Source organism: Macaca nemestrina, chromosome 20 (assembly GCF_043159975.1).
Source record: "Macaca nemestrina isolate mMacNem1 chromosome 20, mMacNem.hap1, whole genome shotgun sequence".
NCBI lineage: Eukaryota > Metazoa > Chordata > Mammalia > Primates > Cercopithecidae > Macaca > Macaca nemestrina.
In genome coordinates, this window is record NC_092144.1 from 2,688,110 (window position 1) to 2,711,953 (window position 23,844).

A 23,844-nucleotide genomic window follows, 5' to 3' on the forward strand; every position below is an offset into this window, starting at 1 on the left:
TGATCGCCTCAGAATCATCAGACGTTACCTCTGCCACATTCTATTTGTCAAGCACATCACTCATATCAGCCTGGATTCAAAAGAAAGAGACTCCACTTCTTGAAGTAAGAATGACACATGCATACAGGGAGAGAAGGAAGTGATGGCAGCCATCTTGGAGATAACTTGCCTTCATTTCCTGGGATGCCATAACAAAATACCACAAACTGGGTGGCTTAAAACAACAGAAGTCCAAAGTTAAGATATTGGCAGGGTTGGTTCCTTCTGGAGGCTCTGAGGGAAAATCTGTTCCATGCTTCTCTCTCAGCTTCTGGTGGTGGCCAACAATCCTTAGCTTGTAGACGTAACACTCCAATCTCTGCCTCCATGTTCACATGGCTATCTTCTCACCATGTCTTTACGTGTCCTCTCCTGTTGTTATAAGACCATCAGTCATTTAATTTAGGGCCCATACTTTGGTATGACCTATTTTTTTTTTTTTTTTTTTTGAGACGGAGTCTCACGCTGTTGCCCAGGCTGGAGTGCAGTGGCGCGATCTTGGCTCACTGCAAGCTCCGCCTCCCGGGTTCCCGCCATTCTCCTGCCTCAGCCTCCTGAGTAGCTGGGACTACAGGCGCCCGCCACCGCGCCCGGCTAATTTTTTGTATTTTTAGTAGAGACGGGGTTTCACTGTGGTCTCGATCTCCTGACCTTGTGATCCGCCCGCCTCGGCCTCCCAAAGTGCTGGGATTACAGGCTTGAGCCACCGCGCCCGGCCTTTTTTTTTTTTTTTTAAGACAAGGTCTTGCTCTATTGCCCAGGCTAGAGTCCAGTGGCATGATCACAGTTCACTGTAGCCTCGACCTCCCGGGCACAGGTGATCCTCCCACCTCAGCCTCCTGAGTTGCTGGGACTACAGGCATGCACCACCACATCTGGCTAATTTTTGTATATTTTTGTAGAGACAAGCTTTCGCCATGTTGCCCAGGCTGATCTGGAACTCCTGGGCCCAACCACACATCTGTCATCCACCTGCCTTGGCCTCCCAAAATGCTAGGATTACAGGCGTGAGCCATCATGCCCGGCCGTGACCTAATTTAACCTAATTACATCTGTAAAGATCTGATTTCTAAATAAATATTTATTTAGAAATATAAATTTCTTTTTTTTTTTTTTTTTTTTTTAGAAATATAAATTTCTAAGGTTCCATATTCTGAGGTTCCAGGTGGACATGAATTTTGGGGGACACTGTTTACCTCAATATATAAGCAACCATAGTAGATAAGTCCTTAGTACATACTTGATACCAGGTCCACAATCAGTAAACATAAGCTTTGGTGAAGTCACCAGGTTTTGACCCCTGGTCTTGTCATGTCTCAGAGCCCGTGAGGCCAATTTTAGCCAATCATACCCACAAGATTCAGGGTCTGGGAGATAGATGTTAAGTTGTTCCAGGATGGTGGCCTGGACAGCCCCTCTTCCCTGCTGAGCAGCCCTGGGAATCAGATCACAGTTTAGAGAATTTGGGAACAGGATAAGGTAGATATTTTTTCATTCAAGTCAAAGGGAACCTCCCATGACTCACCCTTGTCTCCCAGCACAAGTGGCTGGTGCACCCTTTGCTGACTCTCAGCCCTTCTCTCTGCTGTGCTAAATAATATTCGTGATAATAATAATAAACCACACTTTGGGAGGCTGAGGCACGCAGACGACTTGAGGTCAGGAGTTCGAGACCAGCCTGGCCAACATGGCAAAACCCCATCTCTATTAAAAATACAAAAATTAGCTGCGTGTGGTGGCAGGGACCTGTAATCCCAGTCACTCGGGAGGTTGAGGCAGGAGAATCGCTTGAACCTGGGAGGCGGAGGTTGCATTGAGCAGAGATCATGCCACTTCACTCCAGCCTGGGCGACAGAGCGAGACTCCATCTCAAAATAATAATAATAATAATCATCATCATCATATCATCATCAATAACAATAGCCAACACATCTGCTGCACTGGTGGAAGCACTCTACATAGCTTGTTTAGTCTTCATGTTAACCCTATGCAGGGCTGGGCACAGTGGCTCACGCCTGTAATCCCAGTGCTTTGGAGGGTCAAGGCGGGCAGATCATTTGAGGTCAGGAGTTCGAGACCAGCCTGGCCAACATGGCAAAACCCCGTCTCTACTAAAAATACAAAAATTAGCTGGGCGTGGTGGTAGGCGCCTGTAATCCCAGCTACTGCCAAGATTGCACCATTGCACTCCAGCCTGGGCGACAGAGCGAGGCTCCACCTCAAAAACAAAAAACATTTACACAGCAGGACTTACTCATCTAGCCGTTATAGAGCTGGAGAAACCGAGGCACAGAGTGATGCAGTCTCTTGACAACAGTCACACAACCAGTGAGAGGCAGAGGCAGAGTTTGAACCCAGGCTGTCCAGACCCAGAGCCAGAACGTCTGAACTTAATCGTTCTACTACTACATTGTCTTACTGAAATAATATTGATAGGTTACAACCATGAAGTCTTGTTTATTAAGCAACGAACCCTCCACATAATGTTAAATCCTCGAGACAACTCTGTGAGGCCCAAGACTGTTCTGATCCACATTTTACAAATGAGGAAACAGGCTCACAGAGTTTACAGGTATTAAAATACTATTATAGATAACCCAACTCGTGAGTGAGTAGCAGAGCCAAGTCTAGGGCTCCCAAAGCCCTTAATTCACGTTGTGCTTTCAGTACACAGGTACTGAACACCCTGATAGGACTTATCAGAGCAGCCACCCAGGCTGACTTTGAGGACTCTCTTCCCCTTCTTTGGCCTTGGTGCCCCCGTCTGCACAGTCCTGGGATATTTGTCTCTGTGATTCCAGGCTGCCAACTGCACGGCTGGAAGCGAGGCCAAGACAGTGTCTCTCTTTAACACAGTTCGGCCCAAAGTCCCAGAGCTGGATCTCATTGGTCCATTTCAGGTCACATGACTCTTGTGAGACAACCTCCTGTGTTCCCATTGGCTGGGCGTGAGTCATGTGACCAGCTATGACTACAAAAGATGGCGTCAACGCTCAGAAAAATGACGGCCCGATCGCGATCCCTGGGGCCCTTTAGCCCTGGTTACGGGGAAGAGGGTCACCAGAGGCCCCCCTGGGTCCAAAGAGGGAGGGTCCTCACCACTTCCCGCACTTTGTTTCCCCAGGCCCTAAACAGGATGCCGAGGCAGCCAAGAGGTTCATCCTGGACATGTACACCAGGATGTACGCCGGCTGCGTGGACGGCCCTGACGGCAGCAAGAAGGGCGCGCGCTCCCGACGCCTCTTCAGCCACTACACATGTGCCACGGACACACAGAACATCCGCAAGGTCTTCAAGGACGTGCGGGACTCGGTGCTCGCCCGCTACCTGGACGAGATCAACCTGCTGTGACCCAGGCCCCACCTGGGGCAGGCGGCACTGGCGGGCGGGTGGGAGGTGGGGGTGGCTGCAGGGACCCCTAGTGTCCCTGGTCTATCTCTCCAGCCTCGGCTCACACGCGAGTGAGTCGGGAGACGGACGGCCCGCTGCTGGCTGCTCTCTTCTCTGCCTCTCACCAGGGCAGCCGCCCCCCCAGGGTACTCCTGCCCTTGCTTGACTCAGTTTCCCTCCTTTGAAAGGGAAGGAGCAAAACGGCCATTTGGGATGCCAGGGTGGATGACAAGGTGAAGAAATCAGGGGATTGAGGACTTGGGTGGGTGGGCATCTCTCAGGACCCCATCTCCAGGCATGTCATCTCCTGGGCAGGGGTCTAGTACCCTCTGTGGGTGACGCACACCCTGGGATGGGGCTAGTAGAGCCTTTAGGCGCCTTCAGGCGTGGACTCTGGTGCACTCTAGTGGACAGCAGAAGGAACGCCTTCCAGGAGCCTGCGGACTAGGGATGCAGGAACTTCCTTTTGCAAAGGGTAGCAGACTGCTAGAAAACACTGTCGCTCTCAGAGCTCCATGGCTCACAGCGTGTCCTGCCTCGGTTTGCAGATGGGAGAAAACGCGGCCCACAAGCATCCCCTCGTCCTTTGCAGGCGGGGGGCGGGCATGCTGCATCTTAACCTTTTGTATTTATTCCATCACCTTCTGCAGGGCTCCGTGCGGGGTGAAATTAAAGATTTCTTAGCGGCTGTGTCGCCAGCGTCCTGTTTATCCCTCTGCATTCCTTTCTTGGCAGGGGGCACTGGTTACAGTGCGGGGAGCAACATGGAGTAGGAAGGAAAAAAGTTATACTTCTTGTCTACCCACCTGTCCTGGCCATGGTACTCAGAACTGTGGGGGCTGTGAGTCCTGCAAGCCGGGATGTGGAGTCCAACCTCCCTCCCTGGCTGGGGGGACATTGGAGCAGACCCCTCCGTGGCTACTGACCCGAAATTCCAGCAGCAGCCACCACCCAGCTTTGAGAAGGCCTCTTACTATCCTCAGGGCAGTGTTCTGTGGTGCAAACCATAGCACCCCATTTTACAGATGAGGAATCCGGGGCACAGAGAATGGTGTAATTTGACTAAGCTCACACATCTGGAATGGATAGAGGCAGGAGCCTGTTCCTACATTGAACACATTTGTGGCTTTTTGGTTTTTTTTTTGAGACAATCTCGCTCTGTCGCCCAGGATGGAGTGCAGTGATGTGATCTTGGTTCACTGCAGCCTCTGCCTCCTGGGTTCAGCGATTCTCCTGCCTCAGCCTCCCAAGTAGCTGGGACTACAGGCGCCCGCCACCACACCTGGCCATATTTTTGTATTTTTAGTAGAGACGGGGTTTCACTGCGTTAGCCAGGGTGATCTTGATCTCCTGACATCGTGATCCGCCTGCCTCGGCCTCCCAAAGTCCTGGGATTGCAGACGTGAGCAACCGTACCTGGCCAATTTTTGTATTCTTTAGCAGAGACGGAGTTTCACCATGTTGGCCAGGCTGGTCGCAAACTCCTGATCTCAAGTGATCTGCCTCCCTCGACCTCCCGAAGTGTTGGGATTACAGGCATGAGCCACCACGCCTGGCCTAACTTTTCTTCTTATAAAACCACTAGTCACACTGGATCAGGGTTCAGCCTGTCGTGCCCATCGTAACTTGACTACATCTGCAAAGGCTGTATTTCTAAATAAGGTCCCATTCGCAGATACCAGGGGTTATGACTTGACCATATCTTTTTAGGGGAGCCACATTTCAACCTATAAAAGATATTTTGTAATATAAAAATTAGCCGGGCGTGGTGGTGCATGCTTGTAATCCCAGTTAATTGGGAGGCTGAGGCATGAGAATTGCTTCAACCCGGGAGGCGAAGATTGCAGTAAGCCAAGATTGTGCCACTGCACTCCAGCCTTATTACAAAATAATTTTACTAATTATTATTATTTTTTGAGACTGTGTCTTGCTCTGTCATCCCCCAGGTTGGAGTACAATGGCACAATCTTGTCTCACTGCAACCTCTGCCTCCTGGGTTCAAGTGATTCTCCTGCCTCAGCCTCCCTAGTAGCTGGGTTTATAGGCACCGCCACCATGCCTGGCTAATTTTTGTATTTTTGGTAGAGGGAGGGTTTCACCATGTTGGCCAGGCTGGTCTCAAACTCCTGACCTCAAATGATCCACCCACCTCAGCTTCCCAAAGTGCTGGGATTACAGGTGTGAGCCACCATGCCCAGCCAATTTTTGTAAAATAAAATTTAGAAATTTTCAATAAAATTTAACAAAATAATTTAATGAATTATTTGTAAAATAAATGTTACAAAATAATTTTATAAATTGTTTGTAAAAGTTATAAAATGATTTTACAAATTATTTAAATTTTACCAATAATTTTATGAAATTTTACAAATTCTTTGTTGTAATAATTTTGTAAATATTTTATAAATTATCTGGAAAATAAATTTTACAAATTATTTTTACAAAAATGATTTGTAAAAAATATTTTAAAAAAATAATTTGTAAAAATTTGTTCTTTTTTTTTTTTTTGAGACGGAGTCTCACTCTGTTCTCTGTTGCCCAGGCTGGAGTGCAGTGGTGCAATCTCGGCTCACTGCAAGCCCCGCCCCCCGGGTTCACACCATTCTCCTGCCTCAGCCTCCCGAGTAGCTGGGACTATAGGTGCCCGCCCCGACGCCCGGCTAATTTTTTGTATTTTTAGTAGAGATGGGGTTTCACCTTGTTAGCCAGGATAGTCTCGATCTCCTGACCTCGTGATCCGCCCGCTTCAGCCTCCCAGAGTGCTGGGATTACAGGCAGGAGCCAGCGTGCCCGGCCTCTTCTTGTTGTTTTGCAAGAATTTTAAGACTCACAGAAAAGTTGCAGAAGTTGTACACGGTTCCCAAACGCCCTCCACCCAGCTTCCTCTTACCTCTTACGTAACTCTAGTACAACCCAGGAAATTCACATAAGCGAGCATCCTATGAACGAACCTGTGTGAGGATCTTATTAGAATATAGCAGGTTCAGGCTGGGCGTGGTGGTTCACGCCTGTAATCCCAGCACTTTGGGAGGCCGAGGCGGGCAGTTCACAAGGTCAGGAGATCGAGACCATCCTGGTTAACACGGTGAAACCCCGTCTCTACTAAAAAAAATACAAAAAATTAGCCGGGCATGGTGGCGGGCACCTGGATTCCCAGCTACTCGGGAGGCTGAGGCAGGAGAATAGCGTGAACCTGGGAGGCGGAGCTTGCAGTGAGCTGAGATCGCGCCACTGCACTCCAGCCTGGGCGGCAGAGCAAGACTCCGTCTCAAAACAAAAAAAGAATATGGCAGGTTCTCGCTTCCGTCTTCCTTTCCTGGGCCAGGGTCCAGTCCCGGATCCCACATGGCCGTGAGCTGCCTTCCTCTCCTCACTGTGGGACAGTGCCTCGGTTTCCTTTGTGACATGTCGGAGGAGTTCTGCCTGGTTGTTTCTTGAGCTGTTCTTCAAAGGGATGTCAGAGCTTCTCAATTGTTTTTGTAAAGTTTTATTGAAACATGGTCACGTGCATTCATGTACCTGTGTCTATGCAAGCTGTTGCTACATCCGTGGAACTGAGTAACTGCCACAGATACTGTCTGGCCCCAGAAGCCAAAAATATTTACTATTTGGCCATTTTTTTTTTTTTACCCCCGTTATCTTGCTCTGTCACCCAGGCTGGTGTGTAGTGGTGCAATCTCAGCTCACTGCGGCCTCCAACTCCTGGGCTGAAAGGATGCTCCTGCCTCCGCCTCCCTGGGGATACCAGGCATGAGCCCCTTTGTCCGGCCAGGTGTGAGTTTTCGAGTGGACCTGTTTGCATTCCTCCTGAGTGTGACCTGAGCAGCGAACTGCTGGTTCATGTGCTGAGGTCATCCATCCATTTCTAACGCAGGGTGGGCCAGGAGCAGCCCGTCTGAACTGGCTCCCGTGTTCTTTGCCAGGTCCTCCTCCCTCTGTGATCACGCCCTCCTTCTCTGGCACACTGAGATGTTCCAGGCTCATCTCCTGCCCTACTCTTGGAATCAGCCCTTTCTCCCAGGTTCCCTGGATCCTTTCAGCAAGGGGCTGTAGGGGGAGAGAGCTGGGTGTTAGGTGCTCCTTGCTCTGGGATTGTCTCAGTGGAGAAGTAGGACAGGGTTTTTTGTTTGTTTGTTTGTTTGTTTGTTTGTTTGTTTTGCATAAATCATGAGATCCTGAATTTACACTGATATTTGCAATCCTTTTTTTGGAGATGGAGTCTTGCTCTGTCACCCAGGCTAGAGTGCAGCGGCGAGATCTCGACTCACTGCAACCTCTGCCTCCTAGTTTCAAGCGATTCTCCTGCCTCAGCCTCCCAAGTAGCTGGGATTACAGGCGCCCACCACCGCGCCCAGCTAATTTTTGTGTTTATTCATTTGAGACAGAGTCTCACTCTGTCGCCCAGGCCGGAGTGCAGTGCCGTAATCTCGGCTTACTGCAACCTCCGCCTCCCCGGTTCAAGCGATTCTCCTGCCTCAGCCTCCTGAGTAGCTGGGATTACAGCGGTGCACCCCCACACCTGGCTAATTTTTTGTATTTTTAGCAGAGATGGTGTTTCACTATATTGGCCAGGCTGGTCTTGAATTCCTGACCTTATGATCTCCCTGCCTCAGCCTCCCAAAGTGCTGGGATTACAGGCGTGAGCCACTGTGCCCAGTCTAATTTTTGTATTTTTAGTGGAGACAGGGTTTCACCATCTTGGCCAGGCAGGTCTCGAACTCCTGACCTCGTGATCTACCCTCCTTTGCCTCCCAAAGTGGTGGGATTCCAGGCGTGAGTCACCACACCCAGCCCCGCTCCTCCTTTTTTTTTTTTTTTTAAGAGACGGGATCTCGCTCTGTCACCCAGGCTGGAGTGCAGTGGAGCAATGATGGCTCACCACAGCCTCAACCTCTCAGGCTCAAGCAGTCCTCCTGCCTCAGCCTCCTGAGTTGCTAGGACCACAGGTACATGCCACTGCACCTGGGTTATTTCATTTTTATTTTTTGGAGAAATGGGGTCTTGCCATGTTACACAGGCTGGGAAACTTGAAGTCCTATTCAACCCAGCAAGCATTCTTTCTTGCATTGTCCCAGGTCATAGTTACATCTTTCTCTCCCAGCCAAGACCCTGGTTCCTAATAATATCTCTGTATTTGCTACTTTGCTCAGTTCTGTAAAACACATGATAGTTTCAAAATTGCTACACCCATATGTTCCTCAATGACAAATCTGCTAAATAAAGGTCAAAGTTTCTTTGCAATTATTTTTGTCTCTCTCTCTCTTTTTTTTTTTTTTTTTTTTTGAGACAGAGCCTCACTCTGTCACCCAGACTGGAGTGCAATGGCGCAATCTCGACTTGCTGCAACCTCCACATCCCACGGTCAAGCAATTCTCTGCCTCAGCCTCCTGAGTAGCTGGGATTACAGGCGCCCACCACCACGCCCGGCTTTTTTTTTTTTTTGAGACAGTCTTGTTCTGTCACCCAGGTTGGAGTGCAATGGTGCAACCTCGGCTCACTGCCACCTCCACCTCCCGGGTTCAAGTGATTTTCCTGCCTCAGCCTCCTGAGTAGCTGGGATTATAGGTGCCCGCCACCACGCCCAGCTAATTTTTGTATTTTTAGGAGAGACGGGGTTTTGCCATGTTGGCCAGGCTGGTCTTGAACTCCTGACCTCGTGATCCACCCATCCTGGCCTCCCAAGGTGCTGGGATTACAGGATTGAGCCACAGCACCCGGCCTCCTTTCGTCTTTAGAGTGAGTGCTGTGTATCCCAGTTCTGGGGGCTGGTTCTTTTCTGTCTCTCTGTGGTCACGTTTTTCATTTGAAATACAGTTTGGTTCATTTGTTTTCTACTGTTGTTCCATCCTAAAGCTTCTCCTTCCATCCTTGTTGATCAATTTTATCTTTGAATATAGAAAGCAAGACTAGGGCTTAAAACTACACGAAAGGCCGGGCATGGTGGCTCATGTCTGTAAACCCAGCACTTTGGGAGGCTGTGGTGGGCTGATTGCTTGAGCCCAGCAGTTCAAGACTAACCTGGGCAATAGCAAGACCTCATTTATACAAAACAAAACAAAACAAAACAAAACAAAACAAAACAAAGGACAACGCTTGTAATCCCAGCACTTTGGGAGGCCAAGGCAGGTGGATTAACTGAGGTCAGGAGTTCGAGACCAGCCTGACTAACCTGGTGAAACCCCATCTCTACCAAAAATGGATAAAAAAAAAAAAATTAGCCGGGTGTGGTGGTGGACACCTGTAATCCCAGCTACTCAGGAGGCTGAGGCAGGAGAGTCGCTTGAACCCGGGAGGCGGAGCTTGCAGTGAGCTGAGATCGTGCCACTGCACCCAACCTGGGAGACAGAGTGAGACTCTGTCTCAAAAAAAAAAAAAAAAAAAAAAAAAGCATTAGCTGGGTGAGGTGCAGTGCACCTGTAGTCCCAGCTACCAGAGAGGTTGAGGTGAGAAGATTGCTTGAACTCGGGAGGCAGAGGTTCCAGTGAGCTGAGATCGTGCCACTGCACTCCAGCCTGGGCAACAGAGTGAGACTCCGTCTCTAAATAAATAAATAAATAGGCCAGGCGCGGTGGCTCACGCCTGTAATCCCAGCACTTTGGGAGGCCGAGTCGGGCGGATCACGAGGTCAGGAGATCGAGACCATCCTGGCTAACACGGTGAAACCCCGTGTCTACTAAAAAATACAAAAAACTAGCCGGGCGAGGTGGCGGGTGCTTGTAGTCCCAGCTACTCGGGAGGCTGAGGTAGGAGAATGGCGTGAACCCGGGAGGCGGAGCTTGCAGTGAGCTGAGATCCGGCCACTGCACTCCAGCCTGGGCGACAGAGCAACACTTCGTCTAAAATAAATAAATAAATAAATAAATAAATAAATAATTTGAAATCCCAACACATCCCGGCAAGCACTGCATTCCATTTATGGAGCTGGTTTTTGTTCTTTTGCACAGCTGGGAAGGCCTCCTCTCTGGGCTGGGGCATAGTTCATTCATCCACTTCTGTCCTGTGTATACACATTCGGGTTGAACTCAGCATTGTGCATTCATGAATAACACTTTAGGCAATGACCTTCTGCACACGTACTTGGTCTTGTTAGAATTTCTAGAAGAGGGGCCTGCCCTTCTGCAGTGTGGGGATAATGGTTAGATTACGTTTTGTTTTGTTTTGAAACAGAGTTTCACTCTTGTCTCCCAGGCTGGAATGCAGTGGCTCCATCAGCCCACTGCAGCCTCTGCCTTCTGGGTTCCAGCGATCCTCCTGCCTCAGCCTCCCGAATAGCTGGGATTACAGGCACATGCCACCACACCCAGTTAAGTTTTGTATTTTTAGTAGAGATGGGGTTTCATCATGTGGGCCAGGCTGGTCTGCAGCTCCTGACCTCAAATGGTCCATCCGTCTCAGCCTCCCAAAGCGCTGGGATGACATGTGAGCCACCATGCCTGGCCAGATTAATTAAGTTTTAATGCACACAAAGCCTTTTTCCCAGGAGGCAGGTGATTAACTCATGGTAGAAGGTGGTTGGTCAGATAGCTTGGCGTGAAGTTAGGGTAAACCCTGCCCTCTGATAGCGCTTTACTTTGGTCCTAATTTGCTATCTGGGTCTAGGGTCTGGTGATCAGCTGTGGTCAAGATTCAATCAGGCTTAGGACTCAGGCCGAGTTGGGGCTCAGCTTGGGATCAGGGATCATTCCAAGGGCAAGTTCTTTTTCTTTTTTTTGGAGAGAGTCTCGCTCTGTCATCCAGGCTGGAGGGCAGTGGCATGATCTCGGCTCCCGGGCTCAAGCAATTCTCATGCTTCAGCCTCCCAAGTAGCTGGGATTATAGGCTTGTGCCATATCTTGCTAGATTTTTTTTTTTTTTTTTTTTTTTGTATTTTCAGTAGAGAGAGGGTTTTGCCATGTTGACCAGGCTGGTCTCCAACTCTTGGCCTCAGTGATCTGCCTGCCTCAGCCTCCCAAAGTGCTGGGATTACAGGTGTGAACCACTGTGCCCAGCCCAGTCCAGGAGCAAGTTCTAACCAGGATCAAGGGTCAAGGTCTGGGTTTGTCCATCGTCATAGGCTCAGTCAGGGTCAGGGTTCAGCCAGGGATCAGGGCTCAGCTTGGAGTCAGGGCTGAGCTTGGGGTCAGGCATCAGTCTAGGATGGAGGCTGGGCTTGGGACCTGCGGGTCTTGATCCAGGATTGGAGTCTGTGTCTGGCATTAGGGTTCAGTCTAGGATGTGGACCGAGCCTGGGATGAGAGCTCAGTCCAGGGATTAGGGCTCAGTCTAGGATGGGGACTGGGCTTGGAATCCAGCCTCAGTACAGAGTGGGGGGCTAGGCCTGGGATCAAGGCTCAGTCTAGGACAGGGGCCTGGGCCTGGGACTCAGCAATCAGTCTAGGATGAGGGACTGAGCTGCAGATCAGTGTTTAGTGCACAGTAGGGGGCTGGGCCTAGGATCAGGGCTCAGTCGAGCATAGGAGGCTTAGCCTGGGATCAGGGCTTAGTCCATCATGAGGCACTTAGCCTCAGAACACACACTGTCTCTCTGTGTAGGTGCCTGTGTCATGTGAGGCTGGACTGAGGCTCAGTTGTCTACTGACTGGCAGGGCGGTGCCTGGGCAAGACCTGGCTGCTTGTTTACCTCCTGACCTCACCTCCCAGCTGCGGGCCCTTCCTTCCCAAGCCCCACGTCCCTCTCCAGATCCCCTTTCTGCTTGGTGACCTCCATTGACAAAAGGCAGCCGCCTCCCCAGTCAGTGCCTTGCATGGAGCCTCCTGACACTGTCCTGCTTCAGAACTGAACTGTAAGCAAAGGGAAGGGCCATGGGGCCCCAGCACCTGCCACCGTCAGTCCCCGTCTCCTGCCAGCCCTGCCCTCCCTGGGGTGCCCCCGCTTCTCAGGGCTGATACTGTGCCCCTCGTGGGACACCTGTGTTCTCACGGGACGCCTGTGCCCCTCATGGGACGCCTGTGTTCTCATGGAACACCTGTGTTCTCACGGGACGCCTGTGCCCCTCATGGGACGCCTGTGTTCTCATGGAACACCTGTGTTCTCACGGGACGCCTGTGATGCTCACGGGATGCCTGTGCCCTCATGGGACGCCTGCATTCTCATGGGACGCCTGTGCTCTCATGGGATGCCTGTGACCCTCATGGGACGCCTGTGACCCTCATGGGACGCCTGCATTCTCATGGGACGCCTGTGTTCTCATGGGATGCCTGTGACCCTCATGGGACGCCTGCATTCTCATGGGACGCCTGCATTCTCATGGGACGCCTGTGTTCTCACGGGACGCCTGTGTTCTCATGGGATGCCTGTGACCCTCATGGGACGCCTGCATTCTCATGGGACGCCTGCATTCTCATGGGACGCCTGTGTTCTCACGGGACGCCTGTGTTCTCATGGGATGCCTGTGACCCTCATGGGACGCCTGTGACCCTCATGGGACGCCTGCATTCTCATGGGACGCCTGCATTCTCATGGGACACCTGTGCTCTCATGGGACGCCTGTGTTCTCACGGGACGCCTGTGCCCTCATGGGACGCCTGTGTTCTCATGGGACACCTGTGACACTCATGGGATGCCTGTGTTCTCACGGGACGCCTGTGTTCTCACGGGACGCCTGTGTTCTCATGGGACGCCTGTGTTCTCATGGGACGCCTGTGACCCTCATGGGACGCCTGTGTTCTCATGGGACGCCTGTGCTCTCATGGGACGCCTGTGCTCTCATGGGACGCCTGTGACCCTCATGGGACGCCTGTGTTCTCATGGGATACCTGTGACCCTCTTGGAATGCCTGTGCCCTCATGGGATGCCTGCATTCTCATGGGACACCTGTGCTCTCATGGGATGCCTGCATTCTCATGGGACACCTGTGTTTTCATGGGCCGCCTGCGTTCTCATGGGACGCCTGTGTTGTCATGGGACACCTGTGACCTTCACGGAATGCCTGTGATCCTCTTGGAATGCCTGTGCCCTCATGGGACGCCTACATTCTCATGGGACGTCTGCATTCTCATGGGACACCTGTGTTCTCATGGGACACCTGTGTTCTCATGGGCCGCCTGTGACCCTCATGGGACGCCTGTGCCCTCATGGGACGCCTGTGCCCTCATGGGACGCCTGTGTTCTCATGGGACACCTGTGCCCTCATGGGATACCTGCATTCTCATGGGACACCTGTGCTCTCATGGGACACTTGCATTCTCATGGGATGCCTGTGCCCTCACAGGATGCCTGTGTTCTCACGGGCACCTGTGCCATCATGGGATGCATGTGTGTGGCTGCCACGGTTACTACTTGAGACTGTCACTACGACGGTTACTACTGTGACTACTTGAGTCCATCATTACAAGACTGAACGAAGGGACAAATGTACAAATGAAAACTTAAGACAAAAGAAACTGTTTTAAAGGAAGGGGCCAGGGGAAGAAGAGAGCTCCCTGCTTCTAGTGAGCAAAGACAGCCCCCCAAGCTTCCACATCCCTTCGTATTTATTGGGTAGAAAGAGCAGGGAGGAGGAAACGATTGGTCAGCTGCTTGATCGATCACAGGTTCACGTTATTGCTAACAGGCTCCAGATTTGCCTATTTGCAAGAAACACTTGTGCCTGGGGCGCAACTGCCCTCAGCATTCCTTGTGGGCGGCAGATGCAGTTTGTCAGTTTACCAACATCCTGCTTTCGTGAGAACAGTTTGCTGTTTACTCATATCGATCCTATGTACACTGAGTTGATCGTGACCCTCATTCTTTCGGCCTTCAACACCTGAGCCCTCATGGGACATCTGTGCCCCTCATGGGATGCCTGTGTCCTCACGGTACACTCGTGACCCTCCCAGGACACTTTACTGGTAGAATTAGTTCAGCTGCCCCCACCCTGAGGCCAAGGACACCATTGTCTCAGAAAGGCTGAAGACCACAGGCTCCTCGGGGGACAGGGGGCAGGTGGGGTCTCTCAGGACCCTGGTTGGTGGTAAGTGGGCCTGGCCTGGGGGTGATTGCGGGTGGGAGGAGGCGCCCAGCAGGGACTTATCCTGGATCCTGCTCACACTTCTGGGGCCTGCATTATTTCTCAAACCACCCTATACCCCAGGGCCTTCTGGATGAGGATGAGTGGGGGTCACAGACACTGGGGGAGCTGGAGAGCAGAGACCCCACAGTCCATCCATGACAGAAGATGTCCAAGCCCCTACATGCCTCAGATCCCAGGGCAAGGCTGAGCCTCCCTCCTCAGACCACAGGGCAGGACCTCACCTCCCTGCTCAGACCCAGGACAGGGACATGCCTCCCCCTCAGACCCCAGGGCAAGGCCGTGCATCCCCACTCAGACCTCAGGGTGGGGTCTTGTCTCCTCCCTTAGACCCCAGAACAGGGCCTCACCTCTCCCCTCAGACCCCAAGGCAGGGCCTCGCCTCCCCGCTTCAGACCCCAAGGCAGGGCCTCGCCTCCCCGCTTCAGACCCCAAGGCAGGGCCTCGCCTCCCGCCTCAGACCCAGGACACGGCCTGCCTCCCCGCTCAGACCCCAAGGCAGGACCTTGCCTCTGCCACCAGGGCAAGTCTGAGCCGCCCCCCTCAGACCCCAGGGCAAGGCCAACCCTCCCCGCTCAGACCCCAGGCAGGTCCAAGCCTCCCCGCTCAGACCCAGGGCAGAGCCTGCCTCCTCCCTCAGACACCGAGTCAGGGTGTGTCTCCACTTAGACCCACAGCCACCTCACCTCAGGCTGAGTCACGGTGAGCCGGCTTCAGCAGGGCCATGGGGGCGGGGCCAGTAAGCCCCTACTTTTCCTACGCACCTCAACCCAGGTGGGGGCTGCCCTGGGGGCCGGCAGCTCTGCTCCCAGCAGGGTGATCTCAGGGGCAGGAGAGGCAACCATGAATCCCAAAGTGGGGGCCTGGCCCTGAGACCCTACCAGCTTGTCCCTGGGGCTCCCTCTCCCTGGAGGTGCATGTCCTCCCATGGGCGGAAAGTGGGCCTCGGGCCGCCTCTCTGGGCCTCAGTTTCCCCTCCTGTGATGCATCAGGCTCCCTGGGCCTCAGTTTCCCCTCCTGTAACGCGTCAGGCTCTCTGGGCCTCAGTTTCCCCTCCTGTGATGCATCATGCTCCCTGGGCCTCAGTTTCCCTGGGCCTCAGTTTCCCCTTCTGTAACGCATCAGGCTCCCTGGGCCTCAGTTTCCCCTTCTGTAACGCGTCAGGCTCTCTCGGCCTCACTTTCCCCTTCTGTAACGCGTCAGGCTCTCTCGGCCTCACTTTCCCCTTCTGTAACGCATCGGGCTCTCTGGGCCCCAGTTTCCCCTTCTGTAACGCATCGGGCTCCCTGGGCCTCAGTTTCCCCTTCTGTAACGCATCGGGCTCCCTGGGCCTCAGTTTCCCCTTCTGTAACGCATCGGGCTCTCTGGGCCTCAGTTTCCCCTTCTGTAACGCATCGGGCTCTCTGGGCCTCAGTTTCCCCTTCTGTAACGCATCGGGCTCTCTGGGCCTCAGTTTCCCCTTCTGTAACGCATCGGGCTCTCTGGGCCTCAGTTTCCCCTTCTGTAACGCATCGGGCTCTCTGGGCCTCAGTTTCCCCTTCTGTAACGCATCAGGGCTGATAGTGTATAATGCATCAGGCCCTGTTGAGGGGATCAAGTCGGATGAGTCGGTGCTCGAGGCCACGTAGGCACTTGACATTTATTAAGCACCTGCTGTGTGCTGAGCCTGCTTGGAGCATCTGGGGAGACCTCAGTGGAGCAGACGAGTCTCAGGGGTGGTCAGGGCTGGTGGGGAGGAGTCGTCCGGCTGCAGAGGGGTGGCCCATCCTGAGTGGAGACCCATTTCCCCTCTGTGACTGACAGCTCTGGGGCTCCCTGCGGGTCTCTGGCTTTCGAGGACAGGAAGAAGGCAGCCGGGGTAGAGGTGGGGGTGGGGGGGTCTCACAGCTGGGGCGGCCCCAGCAGGTTGGCTCCAGGATCCTGGGTGGGGGCCGACCGTTGGGGTGCTCCTCCCTGCCCTCGGCCTTACCTCCACCCTGGAGGGTACCTTGAACATAACAGGAAATTTCAAATAACAGGAAACCAAGACCAGTAAGTCGGGCGGCTCCACCCTGACTCGGGGCCTCAGTCAGCCCCGGGGGGAGGCCATGAATGCGACGGGGACCCCGGTGGCCCCCGAGTCCTGCCAACAGCTGGTGGCCGGCGGGCACAGCCGGCTCATCGTGATGCACTACAACCACTCGGGCCGGCTGGCCGGGCGCGGGGGGCCGGAGGACGGTGGCCTTGGGGCCCTGCGGGGGCTGTCGGTGGCCGCCAGCTGCCTGGTGGTGCTGGAGAACTTGCTGGTGCTGGCGGCCATCACGAGCCACATGCGGTCGCGACGCTGGGTCTACTATTGCCTGGTGAACATCACACTGAGCGACCTGCTCACGGGCGCGGCCTACCTGGCCAACGTGCTGCTGTCGGGGGCCCGCACCTTCCGCCTGGCGCCCGCCCAGTGGTTCCTACGGGAGGGCCTGCTCTTCACCGCCCTGGCCGCCTCCACCTTCAGCCTGCTATTCACCGCCGGGGAGCGCTTTGCCACCATGGTGCGGCCGGTGGCCGAGAGTGGGGCCACCAAGACCGGCCGCGTCTACAGCTTCATCGGCCTCTGCTGGCTGCTGGCCACGTTGCTGGGAATGCTGCCTTTGCTGGGCTGGAACTGCCTGTGCGCCTTTGACCGCTGCTCCAGCCTTCTGCCCCTCTACTCCAAGCGCTACATCCTCTTCTGCCTGGTGATCTTCGCCAGCGTCCTGGCTACCATCATGGGCCTCTACGGGGCCATCTTCCGCCTGGTGCAGGCCAGTGGGCAGAAGGCCCCACGCCCGGCCGCCCGCCGCAAGGCCCGCCGCCTGCTGAAGACGGTGCTGATGATCCTGCTGGCCTTCCTGGTGTGCTGGGGTCCGCTCTTCGGGCTGTTGCTGGCCGACGTCTTTGGCTCCAACCTCTGGGCCCAGGAGTACCTGCGGGGCATGGACTGGATCCTGGCCCTGGCCGTCCTCAACTCGGCGGTCAACCCCATCATCTACTCCTTCCGCAGCAGGGAGGTGTGCAGAGCCGTGCTCGGCTTCCTCTGCTGCGGGTGTCTCCGGTTGGGCATGCGAGGTCCCGGGGACTGCCTGGCCCGGGCTGTCGAGGCTCACTCTGGAACTTCCACCACCGACAGCTCTCTGAGGCCGAGGGACAGCTTTCGGGGCTCCCGGTCACTCAGCTTTCGGATGCGGGAGCCCCTGTCCAGCATCTCCAGCGTGCGGAGCATCTGAGACTGCAGCCTTGCGTGCGGACGGTGCAGCCACCGGGTACGTGCCAGGCAGGCCCTCCTGGGGTGCAGGAAGCCGTGTACACGGAGCCTCGCTTGGATGGGGAGCAGAGAACGGGACAGGCCCCCGTGGTCTTCCCGGTGGCCTCTTGGGCCTTCTGATGCCAAATGGACTTCCCGTGGTCACCGTGGACAAGGAGGCAACCGCCCCACCTCCCTGTAGGAGCAGAGAGTGCCCCGGTGTGGGGGCGAGGGGGTTCCCCACACCCCCGCTTCTGTGTGATTCTTGGGAAGTCCCGGCCCCTCTCTGGGCCTCAGTAGGGCTCTCAGGCTGCAAGGGGTGGACTGTGGGATGCATGCCCTGGCAACATTGAAGTTCGATCATGGTATGTGATGTTGCAGCCTCTTATTCCCCGGTGTGTGCATGTGCGCGGACCGTGGCTCAGGGGGGCTGTGGATCTGGGGGCAGCTAGGTGTGTCTTGGCTAGAGAGGGCCACGGGCCTAGAGAGGGCCACGGGCCAGCGCCCTGGAGGCGTGGCTGTGAGGGTGGAGAGTGTGCGTGTGTGAACAACCTCTGGGCGTTGCAGGAAGTGGGGGTTACAGTGACAGTTAACCCCGCCTCTTCTTGTTCACTTCCCCTTTAGAAACGGCAGGGCCCATGCACCGGCTCTGGCCTCTGCATCTTTTGGGAACCCAGTCTGGGGGCCGGCAGAGGCGGCCGCCTTGCCTTCCTGGCCTGGGGGATCTTCCCTCACATCCCCTTCAGCACCAACGGCCTCAGCTTTCCCCGTCTGTAAAATGGTTTAATCACTGAAGCCGAAGCACAAGGTTGCCGGTTCGCACTCAGCACCAGCCACAGAGGCTGACGGCTGCGTGTCCCGTGAAACTCCAGGGGAGACGTGCCAGCTCCACACCATTCAGTACGGGAGACACCAGCCCCACGGGGCTACAGTGCAAGCAGAGAACTGAATTTCGCAGTGTAGGTTGTGTTGAATTTGAATCTGTTTGTATTTCGGTAGCCCCATGGGGTGGGTAGCCGCAGTTTCAGTGCAGATGTGAATCTGGAAGCCTCCAGCACTTGCAGCTCATAGACAGTTCTCGCCCACCTCCTCCCAGGACCAAGCCAGCCCCGTCCAGTCCAGTGTCTGGACAGAGGCAGTCAGCATCCACCCCACCCGCCTCCTGGGCTCAGGCAGCTCTGCTTTAAGTCATGATTTCTCCACTGCATGATGGGGAATGCGGTGTGTAGGGGCCATTTACCCACGAATACAGCAGCCATGAGGCACACATGGCTATTAAAAATTCATGGAACTTGCTGGGCATGGTGGCTTATGCCTGTAATCACAGCACTTTGGGAGGCTGAGACAGGAGGATTGCTTGAACGCAGGAGTTCGAGACCAGCCTGGGCAACATGGTGAAACCACATCTCTACAAAAAAATCCTCCAAAATTAAAAAAATTAGCCGAGCATGGTGGTGCGCGCCTGTGGTTCCAGCTACTCGAGAGGCTGAGGTGGGGGGATCACTTGAGCCCAGGAGGTCGAGGCTGCAGGGAGCCGTGATCGTGCTACTGCCCTCCAGCCTAGATGACAGAGACCCTGTCTCTAAAAAATAAAATAAAATAAAAAAGAAAGAAAATTCGGCCGGGTGCGGTGGCTCAAGCCTGTAATCCCAGCACTTTGGGAGGCCGAGACGGGTGAATCACGAGGTCAGGAGATCGAGACCATCCTGGCTAACACGGTGAAACCCCGTCTCTGCTAAAAAAAAAATACAAAAACTAGCCGGGCGAGGTGGCGGGCGCCTGTAGTCCCAGCTACTCGGGAGGCTGAGGCAGGAGAATGGCGTAAACCCGGGAGGCGGAGCTTGCAGTGAGCTGAGATCCGGCCACTGCACTCCAGCCTGGACGACAGAGCCAGACTCCGTCCCAAAAAAAAAAAAAAAAAAAAGAAAATTCATTGAAATTAAATGAAAGTTAGGCTGGGCATGGTGGCTCACGCCTTTAATCACAGCACTTTGGGAGGGCGAGGCTGGTGGATCACGAGGTCAGGAGTTCAAGACCAGCCTGGCCAAGATGGCGAAACCCTGTCTCTACTAAAAATACAAAAAATAAGCTGGGCGCGGTGGCAGGCGCCTGTAATCCCAGCTACTCGGTAGGCTGAGGCAGGAGAATCGCTTGAACTCGGAGGGCGGAGGTTGCAGTAGGCCAAGATTGCGCCACTGCACTCCAGCCTAGGTGACAAAGTGAGACTCTGTCTCAAAAAACAAAACAAAAACAAAACCAAAAGAAATGAAATGAAAGTTAAAAATTTAGTCTGTCAGTGTATCGATTTGCTAGAGCAGCCATGACAGTCTCATAGATGGGGACGCTTGAAAAGCAGACATTTCTGCTGTCATAATTCTGGGAGCCGGAAGTCTGAGATGAAGGTGTGAGTAGGGCTGGGTCCTCCTGAGGCTGATGGGGATCTGCCCAGGCCTCTCCTAGGTCCTGCTGGTGGCATGCATCCTTGATGTTCCTTGGCTTGGAGAAGCATCACCCCCATCTCTGCCTCCATCTCCACGAGGTGTCCTCCCTGGGTCTGTGTCCAAACTCCCCCAGCTCCTTCAACCTTTTTTATTTTAAGAGACGAGGGTCTCATTAAGTTGCCCAGGCTGGTCTCAAACTCCTGGGCTCAAGTGATCCTCCCACCTCAGCCTTCTGACTAGCTGAGACTACAGGAGTCCACCACCAAGCCCGGCTCATTTTCCTATTTTTAAATTTATTTATTTATGTATTATTATTATTATTATTTGAGATGGACTCTCGCTCTGTCGCCGAGGCTGGAGTGCAGTGGCGCAATCTCAGCTCACCACAACCTCCACCTCCCGGGTTCAAGTGATTCTCCTGCCTCAGCCTCCCGAGGAGCTGGGATTACAGGCAGGTACCACCATGCCTGGCTAGTTTTTGTATTTTTTTTTTTTTTTTTTTTTTGAGACGGAGTCTGGCTCTGTCGCCTGGGCTGGAGTGCAGTGGCCGGATCTCAGCTCACTGCAAGCTCCGCCCCCCGGGTTTACGCCATTCTCCTGCCTCAGCCTCCCGAGTAGCTGGGACTACAGGCGCCCGCCGCCTCGCCCGGCTAGTTTTTTGTATTTTTTAGTAGAGACGGGGTTTCACCGTGTTCGCCAGGATGGTCTCGATCTCCTGACCTAGTGATCCGCCCGTCTCGGCCTCCCAAAGTGCTGGGATTACAGGCTTGAGCCACCGCGCCCGGCCTAGTTTTTGTATTTTTAGTGGAGATGGGGTTTTGCCATGTTGGCCAGGCTGGTCTCGGACTCCTGACTCAGCTGATCTGCCTGCCTCAGCCTCCCAAAGTGCTGGGATTACAGGCGTGAGCACCACGCCTGGCCAATTTCCCCATTTTTTCTAAGGCCACCAGTCATTTGGGATTAAGGGCCCACCCTGCTCCAGTATGACCTCATCTTAACTAATGCCATCTGCCACAACCCTATCTTCCAAATAACATCCTATGCTGAGGTCCTGGGGGTCATGATGTGATCATGTAGATTTTGAGGGGACAGTTCTTTATTTTCTTTTCTATTTTAGAGACAGGGTCTTGCTCTGTCGCCCAGGCTGGAGCGCAGTGGTGTGATCATAGCTCACTGCAGCCTTAGTCTCCCAGGCTCAAGTGATCCTTCTGCCTTGGGTTTCCGAGTAGCTGCAACTACAGGTGCACACCACTGCACCTGGCTAATTTTTATATTTTTTGTAGAGATGGGGCTGGGCGCCGTGGCTCACCCCTGCAATCCCTGCACTTTGGGAGGCCGAGGCAGGTGGATCACCTGAGGTCAGGAGTTTGAGACCAGCCTGGCCAACATGGTGAAACCCCATCTTTGCTAAAAATACAAAAATTAGCCAGGTGTGGTGGTGCACGCCTGTAATCCCAGCTACTTGGGGGGCTGAGGCAGGAGAATCGCTTGAACCTGGGAGGCGGAGGTTGCAGTGAGCCGAGTTTGTGCCCTGGACTTCAGTCTGAGTGACACAGCAAGACTCCATCTCAAAAAAAAAAAAAAAAAAAAAAAAAGAGAGGGACAGGGTCTTGCTATGTTTCCCAGACTGGTCTCGATCTCCTGGGCTCAAGTGATCATCCTGCCTCAGCCTCCCAAAGTGTTGGGACTACAGGCATGAGCTACTATGGCTGGCCAATTGCAGACAGATGGAACTGCGGCCGGCCATTTCACCAGTGACGTCCCAAACAGCCCTCTGCGGGCATGATGAGCCAGGGTAGTTCTTATCTTTTCCTGATTCCTGTTCTCTGTGTGTGTGGTGGGGACCACAGCAGGCAAGGTGCGGTGTTGGTGGAATTTGGAATGAGTGGAGTCTGGGCAGGCCCAGAGCTCTCTGTCTGCCTTCTGGTCCCGTGTTGGCTGACCCTGTTGCCCCCTCTGCCCTGCTTTGGCTGAGCTGAATTATTTCTTGGTCCTTCCCGTCTGGGGGCTTTTTGCTTAACCTTTGTTACCCCTGATAGAGTGGCCTTGTTAGCACGCACCTACCCTCATTCATCACTCAACTTCTGCCTGCTCATTCTTTGTACCTTAGTTTTAGTGTCACCTCCTCCAGGAAACCTTCTTTGATTTCTCCTCCTCCCTAGGTCTCCTCTAGGCTCCCACAGCTACCTGCGTTTCCTGCATGACAGCTCTGATTTTACTGGGCACAGCTTCCCCTCGTTCTTCACTTGACTGCCCCTGCTCAACTTTTGAGTTTCAGCTTAAGTGTCACCTCCTCCAGGAAGCCTCCCTGATTTCCTCTCCTCCCTAGGCCTCCTCTGGGCTTCCCCCAGCTGCCTGTGTGTCCTCTATCCCAGTTCCCATCGCCCCGGTCACACAATCCATCTCCTCCTTCGGACTTCAAGCTCCGTGTCGGTAGATATCGTGACTTTGCCGGGGTCCTGGCTGTGTCCCCAGCACCCACCACACGGCCTGGCACACAGTAGGTGCTCAGTGATCCAGCAGCACGCTCAGAAACTCCCTTTCCAGCCAGGCGCAGCAGCCCACACCTGTAATCTGCAGCTACTCGGGAGGCTGAGGCACAGGAATCGCTTGAACCCAGAAGGCAGAGGTTGCAGTGAGCTGAGATCGAGCCACTGCACTCCAGCCTGGTGACAGAGACTACATCTCAAAAATAAATAAATAAATAAATAAACAGAATCCTCACACGGTGCTAGAGGGGAGAGTGCTTGATTCTTTATCATTACATGTGAGGAAACGGAGGCTCTGAGAGGCGAAGCGACTTGCCTAAAGCCACACAGCTGGGAAACGGAGGAGTTGGGATTGGAGCCCAGGCTCTTTTTTTTTTTTTTTTTTTTTTTTTTTGAGACGGAGTCTCGCTCTGTCACCCAGGCTGGAGTGCAGTGGCCGGATCTCAGCTCACTGCAAGCTCCTCCTCTCGGGTTCACGCCATTCTCCTGCCTCAGCCTCCCGAGTAGCTGGGACTACAGGCACCCGCCACTTCGCCCGACTAGTTTTTTGTATTTTTTAGTAGAGACGGGGTTTCACCATGTTAGCCAGGATGGTCTCGATCTCCTGACCTCATGATCCGCCCGTCTCGGCCTCCCAAAGTGCTGGGATTACAGGCTTGAGCCACCGCGCCCGGCCGGAGCCCAGGCTCTTAATCAGCACAAATGCCACTTCTCACTTGGGACAGAAAGGAAACCCTGGCTCCTTAGGCAGCTGTACGGAGTCTGGGATGATAATGGCTGAGAGCCAGAGCTACTGTCTGCTGCACCCTGGGGCTCAGTCTGCCCATCTGTACAAAGGGACGTTCCTTAGCTACTTCTCGCCCTGAGACACTGGGTTCTCAGGGTTGGCAGCTTAGAAAAAGACCAACATGGAACACCCAGAAATTAACTTTAAATTTCTGATGAGTAACAAATACTTTTTTAGTATAAGTATGCCCCAGATATAAATAAAGATAAATATAAACACCTGCCACGGATCCCCGCACAAACCACGGGCTCCAGACTACAAGTCCCACAACCTACTGCGGCCTCCCTCAGGAACTGACTATCATGACTTTTTATTTTTCATTCATTCATTCAAAAATGGTATAGGCCACCCGCCGTGCGCCAGGTCTTGTGCTAGGTGCCGAGGATACATCATATGCACAAAACAGACAAAAGTCTTTGCCCTCGTGGAG

General features: G+C 53.7%; 2 protein-coding genes across 3 annotated transcripts in view; both read left to right on the top strand.

The window, feature by feature from the left end:
- The window catches only part of LOC105485652 (G protein subunit alpha 15), a 31,203-nt gene extending 27,086 nt beyond the window's left edge, over positions 1 to 4,117 (top strand). Inside the window, exons 7-8 of one of the 2 annotated variants that reach the window (XR_011618021.1) lie at positions 3,164 to 3,662; positions 3,837 to 4,117. Coding sequence is in view for 1 of the 2 variants with exons in the window: in XM_011747984.3 (XP_011746286.1) it covers positions 3,164 to 3,390 (227 nt within the window). In the remaining variant the exon portion in view is untranslated. Of the gene's footprint in view, positions 1 to 3,163 lie in introns of both variants that reach the window. The other variant, XM_011747984.3, reaches the window with a different exon arrangement.
- Positions 4,118 to 16,132: 12,015 nt separating this feature from the next.
- On the top strand, positions 16,133 to 19,626 carry LOC105485644 (sphingosine-1-phosphate receptor 4). Its single transcript, XM_011747972.2, has one exon. It carries the CDS (start codon positions 16,526 to 16,528, stop codon positions 17,678 to 17,680), a length of 1,155 nt encoding a protein of 384 aa, XP_011746274.1. The 5' UTR covers positions 16,133 to 16,525; the 3' UTR covers positions 17,681 to 19,626.
- Positions 19,627 to 23,844: the final 4,218 nt, after the last annotated feature.